We start from the raw sequence: 24,803 nt of genomic DNA on the forward strand, positions 1-24,803 counted from the left end.
AAACTACTGGGGAACTTCAACTCATCCTTTTGTTTCTCTTTGTGTATTTTTTTTTTTTCTTGTACTGTGAATGGTAGTCTCTCTCAGACTGTATAATTGTGTATATAATTTGGGTTATTTATCATTTTAATTTTCTGTCTTTTTTGTTATTTTTTTTGGTGTGTGATTGCTCTTATTTTGTTTCAGAGCAGAGCACAACATGTGCAAAGTGTGTATGTACTTGACTCGCAGTCTAAAAAGACATGGTGCTACAATCTGTACAACTTTAGACTGCTTATTTATATTAAGATCATCAACAAAAAAAAAGAAATGAATAAAGATTTTGGTGGTGCTTTTAACACAGGGATGTTTTCAAGCCTTGCGGCATTTATTTTTCCTATATTTATAATGTAATCATAAGATTTGGCGCCCAGCACGAAGAAAGACTCGCTTGTTTGGATCAGTGCCGTTTTTATATAGAAGAAACACCTTTTCGTCTTAATTTACCTTAAAGAAGCATGAAAGTACATTGCAGAACTTTATAGGATGATTTTTTTTTTTTATTTAAATGTATTTACTTCAATGGTGCTCCAACATCGACCTGTGTGACAGGTAGTGAATGCTTTGAATAATACATTTGGCAAACTGGTGCCAACTGGCATTTAGTTCCTTAAGATTTTAGTTTCTCGTAAGGATAAAGTGTGCTAAGCCTATTTGCCTACCGTCTTGGCCCGTGCGGCTTGGTGCTGTTTCTTAAAATCGTCGATTTCTTCGCAATGTAACACAAACAGCTTCATCTTACACAAACTTGGCGCTGCTGTTCACATGGATGTCAAATAGACCAATTATGCCCATACCAAAACCTACAATCCACTATCAAAGCCTGTCCTAGAGTGCATTGCATTGTGTAACCTAGAGTTTGAGCCTATTACGTATCGTGGTGATGTGAAGTTGTTCTGATGTGACCGGTTGTAGAGATCGCTAGTGTTTTTGTCAGTGGGCTAGTACTAGTGGTCGACCGATATGGGTTTTCCAATGACTTTTGGAATAATTAATAGCATATCTAGAGAATAGACTGGCCAGTAGCAGATTTAATGGCATATATTCAATATTTGGAGAATTAAATGGATGGTTCACACAAAAATGAACATTCTGTTGTCATTCATGTTGTTCCAAACCTCTAGGACTTAATTTCTTCTGCAGAACACACACAAAAAAGATATTTTGAAAAATGCAGAAAACCATTTTGACCATACTGTGAAAGTCAATGGGGTCCAAAATTTGGACCCCATTGACTTACATTGTGTGGACGAAATTTTTGCGATTTCCGCCTGCCCGATATATCGGTCTATCACTAGCTATTTCAGCGTTGTCAAAATAGTCATTGGCGTGCAACATTGTCAACTTGAAGACAAAGCAGGAGTTGACTTCCTCATTCTTTTGCGTCCTTATTTCTTTTTATCGTGTGTTTTGTTGCTCAAGTATGTGCTCAAGGAAAAATCAACCTCACCTAAGCTTTAGTCAGAATGCTGTTTAATAGACTATGGTGTATAATAATATTTAAAAAAAATGTTTAAATGGTCTCTCTGTCCAATTAACATGAGGACATTTTATTGAAATAGGATATTGACCATTAAATGAATTAATTGTTACCAGCACTGAGGGTATTTTTTTGTTGTAATTAATAGTCAATGTTAATGTTACCTGTTTTATTGGCCATTTTGTGTTTTGAATATCTTTGCGACTGTTTATCAATGATGGTTTTATTATGATTTCATAATCCTGAGCATTTGGATACTCTTCAGAACAGTATGATGGTGCTCTCCTACACTTTAAACAAGGAAAATGCAGCTATGAAATTCATGCATCTTACATTGTGAGGGGTAAACATTTAATAAACGTCATTGCAAGCTTTGCTTTGTGACGTCTCATTTGAACTCTTTTGTCCAGATGCTGTCTCCTGTTAGGGTGGAAATTAAGCTCTTCTTGAAATCGATGTTAAGCTATTTAAAAGGATAACAGATCGTAATTCTTGGATGTTGCTTTTTCTCAGGTACGTGTTTAAGGTTGTGCGTTGCAAAAGGCAACTCAAGTCCTTTCGCATGTTATAAATAGATTTACAAATATGTTTTGACTATGTAAATTTAGATGTCTAAATATGTAAATTCATATAGGTTGGTCTAGTGTCTCAGGAACATCAGTTCTGGCTTTAATAGTTTTGCATATTAAAAGGGAATGTTGAAAATATTGGCTAGCTGACAGATATAAATGAAAATGAATTTGCTTTACTGCACATTACCTGTTATAGAAAGTTCCACTGAACAGTCATTTTTAATACGTCATCTCAAAGGTCGTAATTTGCCCTTTTTAAGTTATTAGAATGAATTTGAAAGATATGCATTCCTATTTTCAATTAATCACATTCTTATGTTTTTTCATTGTTCAGCAGAAATATCACAGGATAATTGTGTAACAACAGCAAACTTTTGCGGTGTCAGATTTGTGTTGGTGCTTTTAATCAAAAAGAATTTAGTTGAGAAGGTTTTAAATCTCAGCTTTTTGTTAATAGTGTTTCTAATAAAAGCTCAGTTTGATCCATTTTTTTTTTCATTGCCTTACTTGCATAATGTACAAAGATTAATGTCCAGCTGGCAACGGTAATTTAGCAATAAAACAATTACAACCCAATTTAAAAATAATCAGAGGCAATGCAAATGACCTTTGTGAAGGTCACTACACGTGATCATTTATTAATGTCCTTTCTGTGGCTGCATATTCCATGTGGGCCTGCTGATAGGTAAAGATGATACTTGTTGAATATAATTTGAATAGAATGCAATGGTGTTGAAATACAATGAAAATTGCTGAAATCCCGTGCAATATCAAATAAAAAAGAAAAATAAATTAACCTTGTGTTCTTTTGTGTTCTTGCAAAACAGACCTAAAATAGACTTGAGAAATATTTATACAGCCTGTGAATGTAATAAGAGATCACTTGCAAATTGATGTATCATTATATAATCAAATTACAGCTTTTAAAATACAAAAGTGTTTGAGTTCTGTAAAAACGCATCACACATAATACAAAAACCAGAGTATGGTTGTAAGCATTTAAGAAATACCCCTTGTACTTCAAGAATTCCAGATATGGTAAACTATCTAGCAATTCGTCCTCTGTGATTTGTTCCTGTTCTCAGCCATTCTTTCGGCTAAAAGATACCTGCCTTATCTCTTGGGACTGGTCAAACATCTATCACACCAGCGCTAGAGGGACCTTGAAAGTCTGGAAAACATGTGCAGCTGTGCGTCTTCCAGAGATCTGAGCTAGGAGTAACAAGAGGACTATTGTAGCTGTTCCTTTGACTCTGTAATTTACCCAAATCAATCTTTAGCACTTTTTGATTTAAGAGCCTTTTGCCTTTAATGTCAGAAAACAGATATGGAAAAATAGGAGCATTGGGAAATGGTACAAGCCTAGGTTCAAAAGCACATACACTACGAATGTTAATTCAGAGGGACCATGTTAGCAATAAGAGAACTAAACCATCATGTCTAGATGGTAACCCACGTTTTGCAGAAAGTTGTGCAACTTTTAAGCCAATGTGAATCTCTCGAGAGTTTTGCAGTACGAAGTTAACCATGTAGACATAACTGTGTCCTGGTTCCTTGTTTAAGTTTATGGATCCACTCCTTGCAGGATTTAAACCTATACCCTTTTGGTTACCGGCCCAGATATGCCCTAGACATTTAATCAAGTCAAGAACAAAATAAAGTTCCTCCAGATCTGAGGTGCGCAATACAAGACAACTTAAAATGGGGGGTAACAAAAATGTGCCCTAAGAAGTCACTCTGGGAAGTCTTAACTGTGTCCCTTGGGAATGAAATAAGGAAAGGGGGTACAAATTTAAGAATAGAACTTTGTTGCAATTTGGATCAAACTGTTATCCGCTACTACAGCTGGGGTCTACACAGTATTCCATTGTCTGGATGAGTTCCTCCTCCATCTTATCAAAGCTCAAAGGCATGTGATGTCCATTCACTATCCCCTGAAATTCACACGTTGACTCGCATGCTTTGAATACCCAGTGTTACTCCAAGGACGCGATTTCTTGGCTGGCTGGCTGGTTTCAGGAGAGCAGGAGGAGGTGTGTATAAAACACATCTCTGCGGCTGACCCACCCCAAAACAAGTATTGGATTTCTCTGTGAATGAATGAGAGAAGATGCTTTTCCAGGCAAGATTTTGGCTGATGATGTTGCTGACTGTGGCGACTGGGTCATATGGTGCCACAGTGGGACACAAAGAGCAGGACAACAGCCCGAAAGTCATTCCGCTATCAGGTCAGTCCCTTCCATTTGTCCCGTACCTGTGTTTCAGGGTGCATTAATAGAATTGTTTAGAATTTTCTAACAGAGCAATGAACTTGCTTAAGTAATATCTTGTACCTTCGATGTGGTTATGATAGTAGTTGATGTCGTCTTGATTATATTTTTTGGACTTCCCTGAAGTGGTTGCAGGGGTGTAGGAATCATTTGACAAATTTGAGGCAAGGGTGTCCAGTCCTGCTCCCAGAGGGCCACATTCCTGAATAGTTTAGATCTGAAACACTTGCCTGGAAGTTTCTAGTGATCATAAAAGGCTTGTTCGACTGAACAGACTGATCGTTGAAAGAGCGATTAGAGAGCAGACGGCTCCGTATGCTTTTCAATCGCTCTCTCGGTACTTTGATGTCATAAACCGATCAGTCTGTGCAGCGCCGGTTCTAACAAGCCTAAAGACTTTGATTAGCTGCTGGAAGGTGGCCCTGCAGGAGTGGGATTGGGTTACTTGACTCTCCAAACGGGCAAGGATAACTTTAGGTGACACTTTCTGCCCATGAATGGTTGTCTAATTGACCAACAGAATTGAATGGAGATGAGCGAGAAGTCAGAGATATGGCATGTGCCAGTGAACAGCCAATTGGCCCACCTGCCCAGTCAACACAAGCCACCGAAGATGTGCCAAGTGAACAACAAGCTCACAGTCATGCCACTGATAACTTCCTGTCAGCCCTGAACGGAGAGAGTGAACAGGGCAGGATTAATTTCCAGCACTTTGGAATATGTTCGCCCGGAGCACCAGGTTTCCAGGTTTCATATCTAGTTCAGAATGTGCAACAAAACCGAAATGGCCTCAAGGGTGTTCATGCAACTAAAGGTAAATACATTTTTCTTTGATCCATAAATTTGATTTCCAGGTAAACCCTTGTTTTAGTTGGATGTTTGTCCAGTTGACACCATTAGATGAGTTGTGGTTAATGTTTTAATAGATGTTTGGGATGCTGAGCAGGAGGGGGAGATTACTTTAACCCTCACATTCCCAAGACATGCCCAACCGACCAACCCGGCTTCTGTGATGCTCCTGTTTAACGTCGATCCCATTAAAGGAGACGGTTTGAGAGTGACGTTCAACAGTCATTCCATCCAACCAAATACACAGGTCAACCTCATGATAATGATTTTTATATTTCTGACACTTTATTGACTATGATGGTAGATGAAAAGGGGGAGGAGGTCTTGGAAATGTTGCGAGCCAGATTTTGAACATATTGCTGGCATGAGCATCAAAGCTCAATGTCAAATTAGGGTGTGCTAACCACTCGTGGCTCCAAGCTTATTTTAAATTGCCATGATGTGTTTTCTCTGGTTATTTGACTTTCAGATGGTTTGCATTTCTGAGGCCACACGTTTCCTGATTCTTACGGGAGGACACAGTCATGCCCACGTTCACCTTAAGCTGAGTGTAACAGTTGAGGCATGGAAGGATGAAAGCGGTGAGACCATTTTTCATAACAAAAACAGACTACTCAAATGAATCCTTTCACACAGCCCATTTGAACTCTTTCCGTTACATTTTAGGCTCGAAACCCAGTGTGTCTGAGCTTCAGGAAGTGTTGATGAGAAAGGTGGATGGCAGCAGTACTACAATGAGGCCGATCTTACTTTTCCTCTCGGACCGTGATAAGCAAAGGACACCTCATTTAAAATATCACGGGTAAACGATTCACTAGCTAAAGTTTTTTTTTACTGCTTAGTTTAATCCTGCATTATACAATTAGATAACCAACTATATATGCGGCACAGTATTCAGTAAGCTAATATTCCATTCAGAACATTGCCAATGTTTCATTCTTTTCCCCAGAATTCCACTGGATGCGAGACCCCCATCCAGAACTTTTCTTTTCCTTTGCGAGCTGCAGAAGTTCTTGAGTGATGTCCTTCAGCAGAAAGAGGGGCCGACACCTCAGGATGATGCAAATGCATTCTTTTTGGATACACTGCATTCCCTTCCACCTCTCAGCCTTGGAGTGTCGTCCACAGAGTCCCTCCTATCAGGACTGGTGAACTCCTCCATGCCGACTGTATTTGTCTTCCCCCAGAGGCAGCAAGGCCTACAAACTCACCGAGTGGAGGTGACCCTAGATTCCCCTCTGCTGTCTGTGCTCAGAATGAGACTGGATGAAGCCATGGCTCTGGTCAGACAGCAGGAAGCGGGGCAAAAGGTGATTGACAGACTCCAGAAACTGAGTGAACTAAGTGCCGTTTCTCCAGATGGAGAGGACGATGAAGCAGGTGAGCATTACATTTTTTTCATAAACACTAATGGTCAAAATTTAGAATGCACTCTTTAAGAGACAAAAAAAAAAAAAATCAGTTATTCCAAACTTTTGACCAGTAGTGTTACTAGGGCTGGGTGATACAGCTAAAAAATCAATTATATTATTTTGACAATATTTGTGCTATAATGGGTAGCACAAATATTTTTTTCTGACAAACCGTGACTTCAACTAAACAGCCATCAACAATTGCCAAATCAACAATTAGATTTGATTTAATGAGAAATAAGTCAAAATAAATTTTTAAAAAATATATATATTTTTTTACTACCGGTAAACAGATTGAACTGATTCATAATGAATAAGTCTTGCCAACTTTAAATCAGAAATGCTATGAAAACATCTCTGACTTAAATCTCATTCTCTAGAATTTCGAGACAATTATACATCTTGAAACTAGTGTATTAACGGAAACTAATAGCTAATGAATATTAAAAAATATCACCCAGCCCTATATGTTACCATTGAATTGCATCTAAAATATTATGATTCATTCAAACTATGATTTATTTATAGTGACTAAGGACCACAAAGAAGCCCAGTACCGGTCTGTTCTGCTGCTGAAGGCCCTGCAGACGGTTCTTAGTACCTGGGAGGCGGAAAGAGCCCAGAGGGCAGCCAGAGCGGACGAGGACAGCCCATCAACGCCCAGTCAGTGTCGGCTTCAAAGCTTAACCGTGTCCTTGAGGAAGTTCTTTCTTGAGCCCTCCCAGGCCAACATCAACAACTGCGAAGGAGTGTGTGGTTTCCCACTGAATAACGCCAACAACCACGCCGTCCTTCTTAACAGCCATATCCAGAGCGGCCATCCTGTCAATCGCTCTCTCTGCTGCGTACCGGTGGACTATGACGACCTGTGTGTGATCGAGCTGGAGAGCGAGGGCACCAACATCTCCTTCAAAACCAACGTGGTGGCGACCAAGTGTGAATGTCGCTGACGGCCTTACTTGCTCTTTGAAATGCGTTCATGTATTTGCAATATATGAATAAAATCTCATACATCTGCATTTATTTTTGCCTGTAAATACACAATAAAGCTCTCTGTTTTCCAAAATGACCTGGTACATGTGTAAACATGCAACATAAGCTGTCATTTGAAGTGTAAATTTGGTCATTAGAGGGAAAATGTACATATTCAATTATATAAACAACCACTTCTAGCTGTATGAAATAATTAGATGCCCTGCTAAAAGATTTGCATCAGTGCTGAGCTTATGAAAGTAAATATTCATAAAGCTTTTCTCCGTGTCAGTTATATGTATAATGAATGTAAATGTATTCACTATGACTTCTTATATAAATTGGAAAATGCTCTCAAAATGTTACAGGTCGTTTTAGGTTTATATAAATCACATTTCAGATGAAGGTTATATATTTATTTTCTATATATATATTTCATCCAAATCACCATTTTGGGGATATTACAGACTATTCCCTTTCCTTGAGTATTCCTTTAGCCATTTCCTTGTTACGGATCTTCCGTGGTCCGACCTTCTCTCCATCCTGTCTTGTTCTTGCTGCCCTTTTCTTTCTAAACTCTTCGAGTTCATCCTCAGATCTCCAGTTCCAAAACGCAAAGGTGTCCCACCATGAATCAGGCTACGGCAAAAATAGGCAACATTTAGAAACTATGGTCTAAGTGAAAACAGTTAAAAACATGAGCCTTACCTCTGCTGTCAGATCACCGGCCTGAAGCTCTGATCCAGGTTCATCTTCTGTCACTTCAAAGTATGGCTCTATTGTCTCTGTTACACATTAAAACACAAACACTGATTGGTCAGTTGTGACAGTTTGGGGACACTAAGATTTTAATGTTTTTGATAGAAATCTTATACTTCTCAAATCTGTATTTGACCAATAATACAGTAATATTGTGAACCTTTCTATTTTAATTTATTTATTCCTGATGGCAAAGCTGTATTTTCAACATTTTGCTATATGAAAGTATTAACTGACCCCAAACCTTTGAACGATAGTAATATAGCCGTGAAATTAGCAGAATAATGTACAGTAAATCGTTAATTATATCAAAAACAAACCTCTTCAGGATGATACAAGACACCTCAGACGCTGACGGTTTATTTTGCGATAATAATTGTCTGTATTTACATGCACACATAAACAACCGCATATGACTCACATTCAAGAATTCACCTTGTACTATATCAACCGCAGAGTTGACCACCACGATGACCATGACCACTAATATACAGCGGTTCAGAGTGATGCCTTTCCATGGATTTTGCACCTTACTCAAGGATTCCACAGGAAATATGCGCCGATATTTCACTGTCGAATGGAGATGGTTGAGTAACTCAGAAATGAAGTGTGATACTCTTAATACAGTGAATAAGACATTCAAAATCAAATCGTGCATATATTTTTTTAAATCCCAACAGAGACCCCACGGCGGGTTAGGGGATACATACTTGCTCTGATGATCCTTTCTGGATGTTTCTGTGGACTTCTAAAAGATTAGAAAGTTTGTCACAAAACGTCCATGAAGTTTTACATATCTTACACTTACATCTTAACTTCTGCTATTGACACAAATTCCTTAAAAAGTAAGTCTAGCAAAACATCAGGAGGATCAGTAGCAGCTGCAGAAAGTATGCCTACAAAACTATGATGACTGAGTGCAAATAAGTCTGAGAACAAACAATCAAAACAACAGCATTAGTGATAGTTCGTATTAAACGCGTGGTTCTTACCAGGCAAAGCATGAGTGCATGAACAAACTGAGGTGTCTCAAGTTCTTCCGAGCCCTGATGGACAGGCACAGCTGAGACTTCATTATAAAATACAAGCATGTGATTTTGCAAGGCCTATTTGCAATCTTGAATTGAATGTTGGTATTATTTATGCTCACATACATACAACACAAACGACCTCAAGAAACAATTTTGTTGAGATTTTTACATAAACATTATACATATTTTTAGTTAATAATTAATTCAGTAATATATTAATTATAAGGAATCTTAGTTATAGTACATCTTGCACTGCTACTAATGTTGAGTGCGTAACAACAATGAGAATTGTGCTTAATTATTGACAGATTATGTAACTCCGTTAGAAAATCTGTAAATTAGCCTGTATTCTATCCTGTTCTAGTTTTACATACTGCTGAAATGTGAGTTCATAAATCAGACATTAATAAGCCTATCAGCGCGAATTTGACTACATTCTATTTTAATTTGATTATTTCCAGTCGGGGCTTATTTGTTTGTTAGAACGCATGACGTAAGGTATAAGCCACGCCCAATCGTGTTCCGAGTATAAATACTGCGGGCCTACACAACCATTACATTCAGTCGGAGCACGGACAGAGAAGAGTCGGGCCTTGACGTTGGCCGGATGGTTAAATCCAACCTCCAGACGATCCTGAATAGCCACTGTTTTGTCAGAGAAAAAGAGAGTAATATATCCAAGATGCCATTGATCGAAATGACCCGTAATAAACCCGAGAATGAAAGGTAATGTGGGACTTTAATGCAGCTCGCTTGTTTGAGGCCTTGTTTTAGCAGTACAGCCTAGCGTGCTTTAAATTATATGACGAAATGCACTGTAATGTTTGTACGCCTTTATTGTTTTTGTTTTTTTTTGCTAGCAGAATGAGACCTACGTCTATCCATCTGTCTAAACTCTTTTCAGTGAAGTTCATTAAAAATAAAGAATTATTGTTAAATATCACGTGAGAGCCTCGCAATTCAGGTGGGATTGTGTTGTCAGTCATTGGCTAGAATGATTGACGGGCCTGTTGCCAGGTAACAGGTTTTCGCGTTCGTAGAACATTCGAGAAACGTCCAAATCACCATTTCAAACTGTCGTTATTTCCAACGTCTTTTTAAATACCTTTAGCTGTAACGTTAATGTTAGATGCTGTCTCAGTTTGGATTTCGAGCCAGTCATAGGTCTTTTAAACCTCGTTATCTAACCTCATAACATTTTATTTATGACTTAATTTTATAGACAGTTTATCGCATTTATTCAGGTGTCGCACAGCTCAACAAGTGATTGACGTGTAAGTTACGTTAGGTGTTCGCGAGGTGGCTAACGTTGCAATGCTAACGTTAGCTGGCAAAGCGAAAACAGTCAGGATACTTGCTTTTGTGTCACTGATAAGCGGATGTTTTATGTATAATATATTGAGTAAGAATTTTATTTCTCATTTAAACGAGAAACTTCCCACAATATGTCTAACCCGTTTTGAAGCGGATTGTAATGTGCTAATCTTTTAAACGTCGCCTCGCCCATCTCCCCTTGTTTGTTCATCATGCGTCGTTGCTGAATTGAATGGAGAACCATGATGTTTTTAAAAGATTAAGTAATTCAGAAAACTTAATACTATTTCAAGTTTTCCTTTAATGTACTAGTATTAAAAGTCTACCTGATTTAAAACCGCTCAGTGAATCCCTAAGTTTAGTATGAAAAATCTATTTAGTGTTTTATGAATCTTATGTAAAATGAGCAAGTATCAAGGAAAATGTGGCTTATTCCATCTGAAAATTATTTTCTGCTTTGTGATTTTTAGATGTAACTTGGGCATGTCTTAACTTGCACGGGTGCATATATAGGGTTTTTGTAACCGTTACTACCTCCTGAATCCTTTTTGGTTGGACCATAATATTGTCTATTTATGACTTAAATGCAGCAACCTCACAAATCACAGGTCTTAAATTAACTCCTTTTACTCAGTCTAAATGTTGGTGTTCATTCACCTGCTACAGGCTGTTGTGTAACCACCACTCATCCCCTCCCACATTACCCAGCATCTGTAACGGGCTCGCTATGTCCCATGTGAGTGGAGAATAAGGTTGTAAGGTAATCTGGCTTCAGGGTTTATTAGGCTGTTTTCAGTGGGACACACAGAAGACCAAAACTGCCCTCACATGTGGTACTGAATTGATATGAGGTTTCCCAGATGCATCCATTCAGTTTTGATCTGGTTATTAAAGATTTGCATTCACAAAACTGCAGCACGTAATTTGAACGATATTGTCTGCTGGTGTGGATGCTAATAGTAAAATGTATAGTTGGAAAGTGTGAATAAAACTAATATTTTCATTCAAGCTACCCTAATTAGAAAAAAATAAAACCTTGTGTATTCTGTTATAATGCTCTTTGTGTTGGGGGAAAAAAATCATGTCTTTGTAGAAAGTTGTTAACCAGGTTTTATTTTGTGACATTTAAATGGATTAAAGGCATCATGTTGCTTCCTCACCTTGTCAGACAGCTACTGTCTCTCTAAATTATATGTACAAAAAAATATTTAAACATTTTATCCAAGTCACCTTTATTTATATAGCGCTTTTTACAATACAGATTGTATCAAAGCAGCTTCAGTGATAACATGAAAATAATACAACAATTTGTTTCTAGAAGAAAATTGCATCATTGTCCACCTTAAGGCAGATCAATAATATTGTTGAATATTAAATGTCCCTAAGCAAGCCAAAAGCCAAGCCAATGTTGTAACCTACCCAGGTTATGGAACCTTTGGGATTGCCGTCATGCTCTACCAGTTGAGCTATTGGAACTTGCTAGTCTATTGTTCATTAATTTTTTCCCATTATATGCTGATGTCATGCTCTCTGTTAACAAGTATGTTGTTGTGTTTCCTGGTTACAGTTCCCATCGCTGCAGTAACCCGTGTCCGGGGCCTCTGTGGTGTTCCTGATGTCCCTCACCCACCCCTGAAGATCCCAGGTGGGCGAGGGAAGGATCAGCGGGATCACAGTCTTTCAGCTAAGCTATTCTATTCTGTGAGTGCAGAGGTTTGGGTCACATGAAAGACAGGGGTTGTTTTGAAATAAAAATAATGATAAACGAGGTTCAAACATCTATTTCGTAACAGACATGCATGTTTATTTGAGCAATTCTTTCAAAGAAACAGACAGTTTACCTGTAAAGCATTGAAATATCAGTAAATAATGGTTACTTAAATGCTTTTTTTAAACATTTAACTTTATTATATTATTTGTTTTATATTTCCACACAAAGCCGCGTCATATGGGATGTGAGACATGAACAGGAAAGAGACGGTCATTCTCTTTTCTGATATTGTCATGTTTTCTACTTGTAAAAGGTCTGAAGAGCAAATTTTATCTTCCACAAGTTATTTAGGCTATGTTTGATTAAACTAAAATCACCCTCATGTGTGAAACGCGGTCTACAAATAAACTTGATGATCTTACCCATATCTAATAAGCACAAACCGTGTTAAAGAACTTGACGTGCAAGTAAAAATGTAGGCTATCTGTCCTACAGTGTTTTTCTACTTTACCACAGTAAAGAATGTGAATGTAATAGACCTAATTAAAAGCGAACCAAGGAAGAAACGTTTATAATCCCCTTCTAAAATGGGTGAGACGTGAGTGAAGATTTGGGAAAAGAAATGAGATTCCATGTCCAGTGGAATAACTAATGGACCATTGTTAAATTCCCTGATAATCGGGGTGACCAGATCGTAAACCAGAATACAAAGTTGAAATCTATGGGCTCACGCACAACTCCCATTCGTCATGAACCCAAATATTTCCATGGCTGCGATGTAACATTTCTTTAGTAAACACCGCTTTGTGCTTCATTCGTGTCATTCATGTTAAATGGCATTCACATACAAAAAAAGTGTTTTGGTGCACCACCGCCGGTGCTACTCAGCCACCGGTGGTGTGGTTGTCAAGTTTACTGGCACAGCCCTAGCTAGTGTTTATAATAAACCGAACGATATCGTCTGCTGGTGTGAATGCTAATAGTTATCTTTATAGTTATTATTCTTTGTGTGAATGGGCCTTGAGTCTTTAGAATGTATTCTGCTTTAAGATAGTGTTTGCATGATGTATGCTGTTATCTCTCTGTGCAAGGGTCATATCTTATCTACGTATTAATCTCATAACTTATGAAAAATGAGGTTGGACATTCCATCTCACCTGACTTGTCATGTTAATGATTTGAATGTCTTCCATTGCTACAATTTGTTAAATGACTGTACAGCAGTAATTGCCCATGAGTGCATGCATATAACTGTATTTGTGTCCTCTTTGTAGGATGCTCAGTTACTGGTTCTTGAGGAAGCCCCCACGTTGAACAGCCGTGTACGGTTTTTGCTTTTTGAGCGCCGCTGCTCTGTGAGCAAGCACTTAGTTTGGAGGGGGGCACTAAAAGGGGCAAACCTTTACATCGAAATCCCCACTGGTGTCCTCCCGGAAGGGAGCAAAGATAGGCAAGTCAAATTAACGTTATCTTGTGGTTTCTTTTCTCCCTTGTCCCTACTGAAAAAGTTAATTTTGGCTCAAACTTGTTCTGTTATTTTGCAACAGTTTTTCACTCTTGCTGGAGTTTGCAGAGGAGAAGTTACAGGTTGATCATGTTTTCATCTGCTTCCATAAGAACCGAGATGACAGAGGTAAGGATTATGGCTTATCTCCCTTCATGCCTTTTGAGTTAGTTGGGCCTATTTTTAACCCTTTCTGCTACCATCTCCAGCATCGCTGCTGCGGACATTCAGTTTCATGGGCTTTGAGATTGTGAGACCGGGTCATCCCCTCGTCCCAACCCGCCCCGACGCTTTCTTCATGGCTTACAGCATCGAAAGAGACACCGATAGTGACGAATAAAGCTTATCAATCACATTTTGCTTCTAATAACTATGCTGTATCTCACCCAACATGCTGTATCTCACCATTAAAAGAAACAGTATGACTGTCAAATTGACCTTTTTTTTTTTTTCCTGTTAATCACTACATTGTAGTTATTATAAGGGTTGTGCTGTATTTTCAGTCGTATTTGCACTAGTGTAAACACATTTCTGAACTGACCATTAGTTTTTAAGCCATTATCACTGGGCTTAACTTTCAATGTAATTGGATTATTTGCTGATTCCCTTTCACCCATTCCCACACTGATCATTTTTAGAACATAATATTTATGGTTAAGATCTCAAGCAACAATGTATGTAGAATCATGGTTTTTATTGCTGATATTGATTTCTTTACTGGTGGCTTCAAGTGCTTTCTTAATGTGTGCATGAATTTGAGTTCGTTATGACTTCAATAGGATTTGTCTGCATGTTTCCTACTGTGTGCAGAATAAAAAATGCTCACCCTACAACACCGACTTGGTTTTGCTACCTCTTTTCATGTCCACATGCATAATGTAAATTATTAGACCGTGTCTCACTGGGTTTTCAGAACGCTTTATTGTCCTTCTCACCCCTGAAGTTTTGTAATGCTAATTTTTCCAGGTATTGTTAATAAGTAAACTCCACAAGGTCAACCAACAAAAAGCTGGTTTTGTAATAATACATTATATATATATTGGAGAGGCCTTTACTGTACATTGGCTATAATCTGCTCCCTGTGAAATATGATAACAGTTTAATATATAACAAGTGTTTCACATGGTAATTTTGTAGCCAGAAGCAGTAGGTGAAAAAAATAATAGTAATACATATGTACAAAGTGCATGCACATTACATGGGGGAGGTAAAAATTGTTATGGAAAAAGGAATTAAATCAAATGTGGCTTCAATTTAACTAAAACATGCAGAAAAAATGTTATCTTGCCCCTGAATTAAGCATTTGTTCTCATGTCATGTGTGGGCCTCTGTACAAATATTAGTTTTTTTCTTCAAGGTTTTAAGTATACAGCAGTACATGAATAACAAATATGCTCAAATTATCTAATTTAAAAACTTAATTTAGGTTATATAGCTACATAAGTCAACAGTTATATCTAAGTCTCCCTATCTGACAATTGTTGTCATTAACATTTGCATTTTAATGTTCAGCAGGTTTAAAAAAGTCATGAAGGCCCATGTGTTCAGTAATGTTATGCATTGTCTTGGGGTCAGTAAGGGATAGATATTGCAGGCAGAGATAGTCTTCCCAGTCCAAGCCATATTGGTCCTGAAAGAGTCCCTTCTCAGCAAGCTTGAGGACTAAAAGAGACCGCTTAAGTAGCAGCCAATTAGAAAACACAGAGCTCTCCAGTTGGTTCTGCTGAAAAAGTCCCTGTCGTGGACCCCAAAGTAAGGCCTGGAGGACACCCACCACATCGGCCAATAGTAGCCCAGGTTTCTCAGATGTAAGCTGGGTGACCAGCCACAGCAATCCTGGAGTGTATGGAGTGTCTTGTGGCACCTTCGACGTGGATGAGCAACCATCAGTGAGATGTAGGCAGTACCTCAGCAAAGTCCCCAACTGGAACTCTTGGGATGTTGCTTCTTGAAAAACTTTGTCATCAAAATGGCTTTTCAGGACCAAACGAGGGGTGCCCCACTTCTCCCATAAAGTTTGACAAATCTCAGTTTTGTGTATTAGCTCTTCGGTCACCGTGATCCCGGGTGTACCTTTGGAAGTGTCTATATTCCTGTCCATTACCTTCTTCATTTTACTAGGGTATTCCCAAGTGTCAGCCCCCTTGCTAGTGATATGAGGCCACACTAAAGTCGCACTCTGTGGTTTCAGTTCCCTGTTAATTACTTTAAAATGCCCCAGCTGCTGTAGTCCTAGTACCAACTGGAGCGCAAGAAGACAAAGCCTCCTCTCATAAACCTCAGGAAGGCTGGAGTGCAAAAAGTGTCCTTCCTTAACAAAGTCCTCCAGTGTTCCCAATGGAAAGTCTCTTACCACAGTCACACTAAAACCTTTCTCTAGAAGATCCGCTACTGTTTGCTGTTGGCACACCTCAGTGGTGTCCCCATGTGAAGGCTCTGAAGTTGTCTCAGCATGCTGCAAGGTGGAAGTTTTATCCGTAGCGGTGCATTGTGGGAAATGGAGCACTCCTTGCTCAATGTTAGGATGCGGCATGGATATAGCACAATCTGATACCAAATCTTCTCTGTGAACCTGCCGAAACATTTAGGAGTTGTATTCAAAATACTCATTTTCTTTTATTCAGTAACATGCAACATGTAGGATTCTCTACTCCTTTACCCAAAAACTGTTGCATTGTGGCTAAATACTTGCCCCTAAATCTACATAGCACATGTCAAACTGTTGGTGCTGTTTCTCAACACCTGGCATGATGAAGGAAGTGTGGTTTGAGGGTTTTGTACTGCAAGCTAGGGTTGCCTTATAAGGGTGCGCATTCTGCTTGTGGTTCATGGGGCTCGGCCTGGGAATCGTTAATGGCCTACTTAGATCTTTGGATTTAAAACCCCTGTGCACAAAATACACAATTGCGGATTGCTACAGTACCTAACTAGAGTCCTTGTACATCTAATTTAGATTGGTCACCGTTTGTAATTGCAGTGATGATGTCCTTACCTTTGCTGAAAACAGTCTCCCGGGAATCTTCGAACAACGCACCAAGTAGAAAGCATCCCTCTCCGTCCACTGCTCCTCACACAATATAAAGTCATTAGGCTGAGAAGTCTTTGCCATCTCCATTTCCTGTTCATTTAGGAAGATGCTCGATTCAATGTTTTGCAATGAGTTCCTGAGAAACTGAAGATAACACTCTTGAATACCCATGGAAACTTGCTCATGGCTCTGGAAGCTTCTGAAGAGTCTTTGAAGTTGCTCATCTGGTGTATCAAAGTTCACTCTGTGCAAGGACGGGGCTTGATGTAGCTCCTCTTGTACCTCTTCCTCTTGTAGTGTAAGTGTGCCATGGAATGGTGCTATCATGTATAATGGATTTTCATAGTTGTAGGTTCCTGTATGATCATGGTAAGATGGGTCCAGAGCCTCCGCTGGGAGGGATAGGGTTCTCTTCAGACTCTTTTTGGGTACTGGAGGAGGAGTTTGATCTGAGAAGAATCTTGCCTGGTGATTTTCTGAGCAACACAATAAGGTCAAAATTACTTCTAGCAGTAGAGCAAACACATGCATTCTCAGATGCGGTGGATGTCATGTGTTATGGAACAATGAAATGAAATTTTGTGGAAACTCTCTGTTTCCACAATGCCGTGAGACACAGACTCTGCGTGGTTTAGTTGTTTGTCTAGTGGCTTACTGTATTGGTTTCAGGTGTTACTTCCCTCAAAGTACTTATGTAAAAGAAAAAAGTGTAAAAACAACAAAAAACATAACCAGAAATGAGGAAGGCTATGCATGTGAAACGATACAGAATCAAGTTCTCATTTTACTAAGATCCTTATCATTGCTGCAAATCTAACCTTTTTGTATTACACTTTACAAACACACCAGGTTCTTCCAGACAATGCCAGACATTATAAGTTCTCACCATAGCGATGGTGTATTGGACAGTGGGCTGCATTGCAGTAAGTAGGGGTGAACACTTCAGCAAATGGAGACACAGGTGTCTGTGGTCCAGACAAGAGTAGATCTCCCACCTTCAGATCTAGATCCTGGATGGAGCTTGAAGATGACTTGCTCCTAAACATGCACACATGCAAGTTCACAGAGATACAGAAACAACAGAACAAATTACTGGGCTAGACCTGCTTCATTTGCATTTCATTATACTGAGCAACAAGTAACTTTCGTGGTATGGTGTTTCCTGTATCACAATAGCATGTCAAGTCATAACACTAGTATTTCTTACCTGCGCTGTTTGATGGGCAGTGCAGGTGGCGATGCCCCTCCTGACGCTCCCAGGAGAGTGTAGTCTGTTGCTTGATCCATTGTAGTTTAGCGTGTGACAGTGAGAGCGTCCGTGAATGTGCTTCACCCTCCTACAAATGTCAGTTCCTGTAGTTTTCTTCTAGTGCATTAGCACACACACAGTTATCTCAACTCACATTGCCACAGCAGCATATCTAGCATCTGAGGTTGGCAGCGGAAAAGCTGAGTGCATTTTGTGCACATCTGTTCTCTGTACTTTCAAATAGGACATTTTAAAATAAGGAACCAGTTTTTGTAAGTTCTAGATTAGTACCTTTTACTGTCATGGGATGGGATGACATGTTTATTTGCATTGTGCTCATGCACTGTGCTTAGTTTGTGTCAAACATGAATCTAATCTAAAGTGAATTAAAGTTGAATCTAAACGTTTTTAATCTTACTGAGCATTTCTATAAATCGGAGGATTTTTTTTTATTTCGATATTTTATTTGTGTTTTCAACAGAACATGTAACTAAGCAACTTAAAGCACACTAGTTATAAACTCCTTGCAAAGTTGCTTGGAGACAAACACTGCAAGATACCAGTGATAGAGTGATCATCATACACTGTCATCTTTCAGTCACTAGAGGATGCTGTTGTCCCTTTATAAACAATAAGCAACCTCAAACATGACTTGAGATCACAAATCAGAAATTGCATACTTCCTTACTAGTAGGTGAAAAACAGTGTGACAAAAGAAGTATGTCCGAATTCACAGTACTCATTAAAGAGTAGGCAAAAAGTACCCGGATGACCAACTACTTTCAGTGAGATTCTTAAGTGTGCATAGGCTACACTTTACTATCCGATAAGGCCACAGGAGAGGATTTGTAAATGGCAGGGAAGTGACGCAACAACTATAGGTCACATGATAATGACATCAAGGGCGAATTTAGGACGTCTAGATTACATTCATACACACACTTATATAGAATGTACTTTTTAAACAGTCGCAAAGTCAGGAGAGTATGCGATTTTGGACGCAGCCCTTGTGTGCCTGATTTTGGAATGGGCCTGATAAAGACTGGATTCAGTTCAGTTAAACTGAACTTCAGATGATTCAGTTCAATTGGATTGCACCATTTACACAGCACTTTTAACAATGCACAATATCCCAAAGCAGCTTTATTGAGTGGCAAAAGCAGGAGCAAAAAGTCTAAGTCTAATAAAAACTTAGTAGGAACCAAAACCCAACCCAGAAGGTAGAACCCGAACCAAAACCCAACCCAGAAGGTAGAACCAGATAAAAAGTTGTCAAGTTAAGTGTCTATTGGTAAAAAAAATCACTTCTGAATTCTGAATAATGATAAGAGTGTGGTTGGGTCATATGCAATTGAATATTTTATACCCCTGCTGGTAGGTGTTGTAACTACACCATCTGTATAAATTATCTTTCTCCATTCACAGCCATTCAAAATTAGCCATGCATTCTGAAAACATTTTTTTTTTTTTTTGCAAAATCACATACATATTGCTTATAGGGTTTTTTTTGTGGGTTTTTTAATGCTCTTAAAGGGATACTCCACTTTTTTTGGAAATAGGCTCATTTTACAACTCCCCCAGAGTTAAACTGTTGAGTTTTACCGTTTTTGAATCCATTCAGCCGATCTCCGAGCAGCAGGTGTAATGATATGACGAAGCGCCTGAAAATAGTTCCGTTGTGTTGACGGACGGTAGCCTATTTTCAGGCGCTGCGTCATATCATTACGCCTGCTGCACTCATGGTACGGCAGTAAAGTTTCTTGATTATTACGCAGGAATGAGAGTATAGTTTCTAGCCATATCAGCCTAGAAAATCGCAACTTTACATTTTCCGTCGGTCTTAGTGCACGATGTAACTACAGAAGAGTCAAGTTTTAAATAGGAAAAATATCGAAACACTTTGGTCATTTTTTTTTTAGAAATGCTAATGGTCTTGTCCACTTCAATGATGTATGCTAAGCTATGCTAAAAGTGGTACCGCCAGAACCGGAGATCGGCTGAATGGATTCAAAAACGGTAAAACTCAACAGTTTAACTCTGGGGGAGTTGTAAAATGAGCCTATTTCCAAAAAAAGTGGAGTATCCCTTTAAAAGTAGGCTATAAAATGGATACATATTTTTTTCTAAAACAACTGCAAGCATTTCAGTTAAACTAAACGTCGGTTTATTGAATGCTTAAGAATAAGATGCCCTAAAAGTTTTTATGTTCAGGTGTGATATGTTTAAATTTCAAAATAAAAAACAATGTATTAAACAGACCTTTAGGTGGCGCTGGATCGTTCAGCAAAAAATAATATATGTATCAAACATTAAAAGCATTGTCAGACAGAATTTAAAGGCACAGTATGTAAGTTTCGCTGCTAGATGTCGCTTATTCAAAACAATAACAAACGTTTGATGACGAATGAGCGTGGAATCTTGGAAGTTGTCGTCTTCACCTCCACAGTCGATGGAAAGCAATCCGACGGGACTCAGACAGAAATCATGTTCATCTGTGAGCTTATGTATTAGAGCAGGGCGGGAGCGAGAGCCTGGGACATTTTACCGTTCTGTTTTCATTATGCTTATGCCACAGTCGGCCTCTGACGCTTCTTTTGGTTTGTTGTTTATGCATATTTTATGATTAATGTACGTTTAACTCCCGCCACTCCGCCTCCTTCCCTGAACTTGAACTTTGTTAGTTACGTTTGATCCCTTAAATTCACATTATTTTATTTCATTCTAATAAAACAGACGCAAGTGCTAAATCATGTCAATTTTTCTGATGAATTAAAATTGTGGGGTAACGCAGCGCTGTTTTACTGGGTCAAAACAATCATGCTAAAATATGTTTGAGTGTGTTGAAAGTTATGTTAACGTTACTCTGTGCGTTCGCTCGGTGGCTGTTATGAGACACTTGTTGCAATAGTGCAATGTAAACTTAAGTTCAATGTATTTTATGTATACAATTTTTAAAAACAAATATTGATTTAACATATTATTTGTACACAATAACTGTCGCAGATCAGTCTACTCTACTCTTTCTGTCATAAAGAGTCTAATAGAATCCAGATGTAGGATTTGCATGTTTAGATGCGCAAACCGAGTATTTTTTGCGTCCATCATGTCCATCCATAAAGTGCAGATCAAAAGATGAATTGCAGTTCTAATTTAAGACATGAGTGCAGGGAAGAAGCTCTCATCAAAATAAAAAAGAAGGAAAGAGAGCGAGGGTTAGGAGGGGACAATAAGGACGCAAGCACTGAAGAGCCCCTGAAGTGGATCATCATTAAGCTCAAATGCTGTTCCTAGTAAAGAGACTCTTCACATGCTGTGAGTCCTGGGGCTTCCTTATGCAGAGTTCGCCACAGATTTGCGTCAGTAGCCTCGTCATGTAGTCCGGAAACTCATGTCTCATGAACCCACTTGAACCTAAATGGAATCTATGCCATATTCAAAGATGCCAAGTGGATTTTGAATACCATTTCCATATAACTAATTATTATTCCTTTTTGATAGTTCCATTAAACATGTTTTATTATGTTCTACACTGTAAAAAAAAATCTGATCAGTAAGTTATGACAACATGTTTTTTTTGCATTGCTTTAACTCATCAAAATAAGTTAAGCAATTTTTTTTTACCTTTTTTAATAAGTTATACAGATTCATTTTTTAAAAGTCAGTGTAAAGGCTGAAAAAAGTATTTGGACTCTCAAATCACACTTATATAAATTTATATTGCATTACACACAAAATATCAAATTATGCTAATTTTTTTGTTTCTCAGAACTGACTTTGTCTGTGCTCTTTTTCCAGCTGGATGTAAAAAGTAATGTAATTTACTTGTGCAGGCTTTTTGAGGCTATATGTCAGAAGACAGATGCTTTTGAAACCATTTGTATTTTCAAAAACTTTTATTTTCATCATAAGGTCATGGACAACATCTATCTGAACATCTGAACATGAGGAATTCATGCATAAAATAAATAAATTCCCACACAACAACAAAACTTGTTCATTTACAATAGAAGGCGCTCGATTGTCATGTTATTGAGCAACACTGCTCTGGGTTTGTTCATTTGTGGTTTAAATTGAAGTCGAAAGACTTTCTTTCTTGTTTGCGAAGAATTCCCCAAAGGCTTCGCTTACTCTTGCTGACCGGTGCTTGTTTTACTAGCTCACTGTTCTGAGCCAGTTTCCTCTGGATCTCGATTCCTGTAACGCTGTGGCTTCTAAAGAAGCGATGAGAGACAGGAGACTGATGTGGAGGGGTGCTGGCATGTATCTGAATGGGGGATGTCCTGACAGCGATGCTTCTTTTCGTTTCCAGCTTAGGGTGCCTAGACGTGTTGACCTCTTCATCGTGACCCCAACGTCTATGGCCCTGGGAGAAGAGCGCCTCTTCGTTGGCCATTTGTGGGCTTTTGCTCAAAGTTACGAAGCCGTATGGGGTGGTGACCTTGAGAAGGTGAGGTAAGGAGAGAGCCGCTTGGCTAGCAGGGTCTGAGCAATGTTTGAGATCCGAGACAGCTTTTCTTACAGGAGATACGCTGAACCCAGAGGATGATGATGATGAAGATGACACTGATGAAGAAAGAGAAAGCTTGGCATGATAGGATCCACGAATGTCTTCATAGCTCCCCCAGTCTACCTCTTCTTCGACCTGTCGTTCTTTCTCATTCGCTCTGGATCTATAGCCATCCTCCAGGGCTAGTTTTGGAATGGTGAATTGTGGGATGCTGTCCGGGGTCACGAGGACACTGCGTATACTGTCTTTACTTTCGCGGTTTTCTAACCCCAGCGAACTTCCGAACGAGCAACTTCTCGCGGTGGCCCATTTGAGCGCGAGTTTTCCCGCGGAGCTGTGCCTGCGCGCGAAAGGGAATCCCGCGCTTTCTGACGCGCTGTCGGCACTCGTGCAGTTTCCAGCACTGATGGTGCGCGTCACCGTCATGTTCTTGTGCGTTGCTGCCATGCTGTGCTGTGTCTTAAAACTAAAACATATGGTTTATTACCTGTTTGTGGAAAGGTGTGACTGAAAGAGCGACCTCAGAGATTTATAGTCATCCAGACCCTTCAAATCTGCCCCACTCTGTTTGTTTTAGACGTGCGTAGGCTAAATGTGACGAGGGAGCCGTGTGCGGAAACATGCCCAAATGTGGATCTCTCCCGCCTTTGACGGGTCTCCTCCGTGACTGACGTTGACAGGAATGACATGAACGAATCCCTCACGAACATGTAGTTTGTTACCATAGTTACTTCTATTGTTGTTAATAGTATTTAGTAGCTTGGTAAACACAAATAAAGACAAAATGGCATCAAGATTATGAAAACTCTTGGAAAAGAGAAATTAGGCCTATATATTTTATTTATTTATCTAATAAAGCCTATAGAGAATATAATTTATAATAGATAAATTATAGGCTAATATAATGCTAATATAGTTTCATTGCAATAATTAGCATGGTAGGCTACTACAAATAATTATCATATTTATGTGCAGTGGTGTAGTCGGGGCCATACGCATGTACGCTGTATACTTACTTTTTGCCCAGGGCTGTTTAAGTATTACGACTTCTAATTATCAATATTTGCATACCCACTTCTTCCATAGTCCATAATCTACTGTCATGTTAGCTTCCCATTTAACTGTGTGTCCAGTGCTGTTGTGTAAACTTCTGATTCTTTGTTGTAATTGGTGCATTAGCACTTCTATCCCACTGACCAAAGGTACGTCAAAAAGACGTCATTTCGACGTCTTTGCCAGTCACACGTTGAAAAGATGTCCCATGAGGAGCCGGAATGAAAGTTTATATTACGTCTTTTACTCTTTTTATGACGTCTTCTGAACTTCCAATATTAACGTCCAAGGGACCTCTGTACAAGGTTCAAAACTAGTTCATATGTGGTGTGGACGTATTTTCAACGTCTTATAAGGTCTCAGTTAGACATCATTTATACTGTTTCTGAACCAAATAAACACTCTCTGAATGCATTCAATTAAAACTCACCTTTATTTATGTTTTCCATTTGTAGTTGCAAAGAAACTCACAGACACTCTTCGTCCGAAAATCATGAAAACAAAAGAAACTTCACTCAAAATTACAGTAACAATTAACAAATAACTTTTTATTTGTTTTATTTATAATTTAAGTGCAATTAACATGAAATTAATTCAATAGTCAAGTGTTCATGTAAGCCATACCTAAATAATATCTGCATAAAATCTTCAAAATTATGAAAAGAACACATAGAGAGTCTAGTGTGGTGGAACTGGAACTGACTTCTGTCCAGGTTTTCACAACATCTCTTATGTTTCTCTGGCTGCATCTGAAAACATTGGCAGCTTGCCTCGCTACCTTATGACTCGGCAGGCGTTTGCCCATGAAGATAACGAAACTGATTTCAAACAGACTTCTGAGGCCGCCTAACAGTTTAATGACCTACAGCAAAATAGTACAAGCTTTGGTAAGAACTAAACAAATACTACAGAAGTAATTTCTCTCTAGAAACCGGCAACCGCAACTTAAAAAGGATACATCTATGCTGCCTTCAAAAATCGATCAGATGAAGGTATCTCAGGAAGTGAAGCTAACATTGGATTCGGATGTGCCTTAATGCCTTCCTTCACTGT

General features: G+C 38.9%; 3 protein-coding genes across 3 annotated transcripts; 2 read left to right on the forward strand and 1 right to left on the reverse strand.

Annotated features, from left to right (window-relative positions):
• Positions 1-3,849: 3,849 nt before the first annotated feature.
• Positions 3,850-7,601, forward strand: amh (anti-Mullerian hormone). Its single transcript, XM_056256376.1, has 7 exons — positions 3,850-4,319; positions 4,882-5,175; positions 5,288-5,457; positions 5,680-5,791; positions 5,877-6,012; positions 6,160-6,590; positions 7,151-7,601. The coding sequence occupies exons 1-7, from the start codon at positions 4,202-4,204 to the stop codon at positions 7,570-7,572; spliced, it is 1,683 nt and encodes a 560-aa protein (XP_056112351.1). The 5' UTR covers positions 3,850-4,201; the 3' UTR covers positions 7,573-7,601.
• A 2,327-nt stretch (positions 7,602-9,928) lies between these two features.
• oaz1a (ornithine decarboxylase antizyme 1a) lies at positions 9,929-14,752 on the forward strand. Its single transcript, XM_056256377.1, is given in 6 exon segments — positions 9,929-10,110; positions 12,266-12,311; positions 12,313-12,399; positions 13,684-13,859; positions 13,957-14,042; positions 14,123-14,752. Coding segments are annotated over 6 exon segments (645 nt in total). The 5' UTR covers positions 9,929-9,991; the 3' UTR covers positions 14,254-14,752.
• Positions 14,753-15,326: 574 nt separating this feature from the next.
• Positions 15,327-18,424, reverse strand: peak3 (PEAK family member 3). Its single transcript, XM_056256378.1, has 4 exons — positions 18,149-18,424; positions 17,828-17,979; positions 16,906-17,417; positions 15,327-16,485 (listed from the first exon to the last, which is right to left on the reverse strand). Exons 1-4 carry the CDS (start codon positions 18,226-18,228, stop codon positions 15,415-15,417), a joined length of 1,815 nt encoding a protein of 604 aa, XP_056112353.1. The 5' UTR covers positions 18,229-18,424; the 3' UTR covers positions 15,327-15,414.
• Between the last annotated feature and the right edge of the window lie 6,379 nt (positions 18,425-24,803).

Source organism: Rhinichthys klamathensis, unplaced genomic scaffold, assembly GCF_029890125.1.
Source record: "Rhinichthys klamathensis goyatoka isolate OS25496 unplaced genomic scaffold, OSU_Roscu_1.1 h1tg000127l_1, whole genome shotgun sequence".
NCBI classification, from domain to species: Eukaryota; Metazoa; Chordata; class Actinopteri; order Cypriniformes; family Leuciscidae; genus Rhinichthys; species Rhinichthys klamathensis.

Bases quoted from the DNA above. Each gene is read 5' to 3' on its own strand.
- amh (XM_056256376.1), top strand. From the start codon at position 4,202: ATGCTTTTCCAGGCAAGATTTTGGCTGATGATGTTGCTGACTGTGGCG. The intron at 5,458-5,679 runs GTCAACCTCATG...TTTGACTTTCAG, and splicing joins CCATCCAACCAAATACACAG to ATGGTTTGCATTTCTGAGGC. The intron at 6,591-7,150 runs GTGAGCATTACA...ATTTATTTATAG, and splicing joins TGGAGAGGACGATGAAGCAG to TGACTAAGGACCACAAAGAA.
- peak3 (XM_056256378.1), bottom strand. From the start codon at position 18,228: ATGGATCAAGCAACAGACTACACTCTCCTGGGAGCGTCAGGAGGGGCA. The intron at 17,980-18,148 runs GTAAGAAATACT...GTGCATGTTTAG, and splicing joins CTGCCCATCAAACAGCGCAG to GAGCAAGTCATCTTCAAGCT. The intron at 17,418-17,827 runs GTGAGAACTTAT...TGTGTTGCTCAG, and splicing joins TCCAATACACCATCGCTATG to AAAATCACCAGGCAAGATTC.